At 58.3% G+C, this 1,750-nt stretch overlaps 1 protein-coding gene across 1 annotated transcript; it reads right to left on the bottom strand.

Moving 5' to 3' along the window:
• Positions 1 to 172: 172 nt before the first annotated feature.
• On the bottom strand, positions 173 to 1,744 carry LOC103260304 (keratin, type I cytoskeletal 14-like; the record flags this gene model as incomplete). The annotated part of the gene is made up of 5 exons (XM_008057957.1): positions 173 to 423; positions 950 to 996; positions 1,087 to 1,307; positions 1,408 to 1,533; positions 1,646 to 1,744. Coding segments are annotated over 5 exons (588 nt in total), but the record flags the coding sequence as incomplete, so codon positions are not given.
• Positions 1,745 to 1,750: the final 6 nt, after the last annotated feature.

The following is a 1,750-nucleotide window of genomic DNA, read 5'->3' as shown; positions in this document are numbered from 1 at the left end:
CACACACATCCATCTGTGTCTTCCAAGATGGTGAAAGCCATCCCAGGATCTGAGCCCAACCCGCCCCCAGGACCTTTCAGTCCCAGAGGCCACAGCCAGGTGCTCTGACGAGCTCCAGAGATATGCCCCCCCACCCCCATGCCTAACAATGACCAGGCAGAGGCGAGAATTGTGCAACTCAGACAATGAAGTTGTATTGATTGCCAGGAGGGGTGAAGGGTGAGTCAGGCCCGGGCGTGAGGTGCTTGGGGGACAGGAGAGGGGACTCCCCGAGCGGGATCTGTGTTCACACAGGGGGCCTCCTAGGCCTGAGCAGTGCCGGGAAACCTCAGTTCTTGGTGCGGAGGACCTGCTCGTGGGTGGACACCACCTTGCCATCGTGCACATCCATGACCTTGGTGCGGATCTGGCGGCTGGAGGTCACTGGGGAAGAGGAAGAGACAATGCCATGATCAGGAGTGGGAAAACCCAGGTGAGGAACTTGAACTATTCTCCCTGCTGCCCTTGCCCTGATTACGGCCTCACTCCCTGATGTTGCCCAAGTACTGATACCTTCAACACATTTATTTCAGGCTAGGGTTCCCAAAGGTCAGGGACAGAGTCTGTGTCTTCAGACTGGAGCTTTCTGAGAGCTCCAGACCCGACTGGTTTCGTCTAAATCTACCCAATGGACAGGTCTTGCTGGGAAAAGCCAAGTGAGGCCCTGTCCCTGGTGCTGATCGCCACAACCATGGGGTCTGCCACAGGCATAGGGTAGTCCAAAGACGTGGACTGCCGCTCCTAGCCCTGAGGAGAGTTTAGAAAATTGCTTCTTCTATCCAATGAAGTTCACAAGGGCTTGGCAAGAACGCCCTCACCAATCTCTCAAGAAGTCCCTAACCCATGCCTAGACCTGCTGGGGTACAGAGGGTGGTCCTGAGCTCAGACTTGAGAAGGAGGAAGGTCTTACCATCCCTGGATGACTGCGAGCCAGAGGAGAACTGGGAGGAGGAGAGGCTGTGAAGACAGAAAGGGGCAGGGCTATTAGACCACGGGGCACAGTGAGCGTGCACTGAGGCAGGGACGGGGGCGAGGGCCGGGACTCACTGGGCGTCCTCGCCCTCCAGAAGGCGGCGGTAAGTGGCGATCTCCTGCTCCAGCCGCGTCTTCACATCCAGAAGGATCTTGTACTCCTGGTTCTGCTGCTCCATCTCGCAGCGCAGCTGGGCCAACTGCTCCTCCACGCTGCTGATCATCTCCTGAATCTGGGCCAGCTGCATGCAGTAGCGGCCTTTGGTCTCCTCCAGGCTGTTCTCCAGGGATGCTTTCTGCAAGGGAGGGAAAGAGGAGCAGGAGAATCCATAAGCAGGGCCCTCCTCTCCCCACTAGCCCCGGCTCCACTCCTGACCCGCCCGGCTGTGTCCCTACCATGCTGAGCTGGGACTGCAACTCAATCTCCAGGTTCTGCACTGTGCGCCGGAGCTCGGAGATCTCGCTCTTGCCACTCTGCACCAGCTCGCTGTTGGTGGCCACCTCGCGGTTCAGCTCCTCCGTCTGCAAGAGAGAAAGAGAGCACTATTCACACCAGAAGGCCCAGAAGGCAGCGGCCTGGGTTCCTGCCACCTCACCTTGGTGAAGACACCCCACCTTGGTAAAGGACACCCACCTTGGAGAAGAACCAGTCCTCGGCATCTTTGCGGTTCTTCTCCGCCATCTTCTCATACTGGTCGCGCATCTCATTCAGAACGCGGCTCAGGTCCACACCAGGCGC

Source organism: Carlito syrichta, unplaced genomic scaffold (genome assembly GCF_000164805.1).
Source record: "Carlito syrichta isolate Samal-C Ts95f unplaced genomic scaffold, Tarsius_syrichta-2.0.1 Scaffold88869, whole genome shotgun sequence".
Taxonomy (NCBI): domain Eukaryota; kingdom Metazoa; phylum Chordata; class Mammalia; order Primates; family Tarsiidae; genus Carlito; species Carlito syrichta.
The sequence above is the reverse complement of the archived record's forward strand: the minus strand, read 5'-3'. Positions and strand labels throughout refer to the sequence as shown.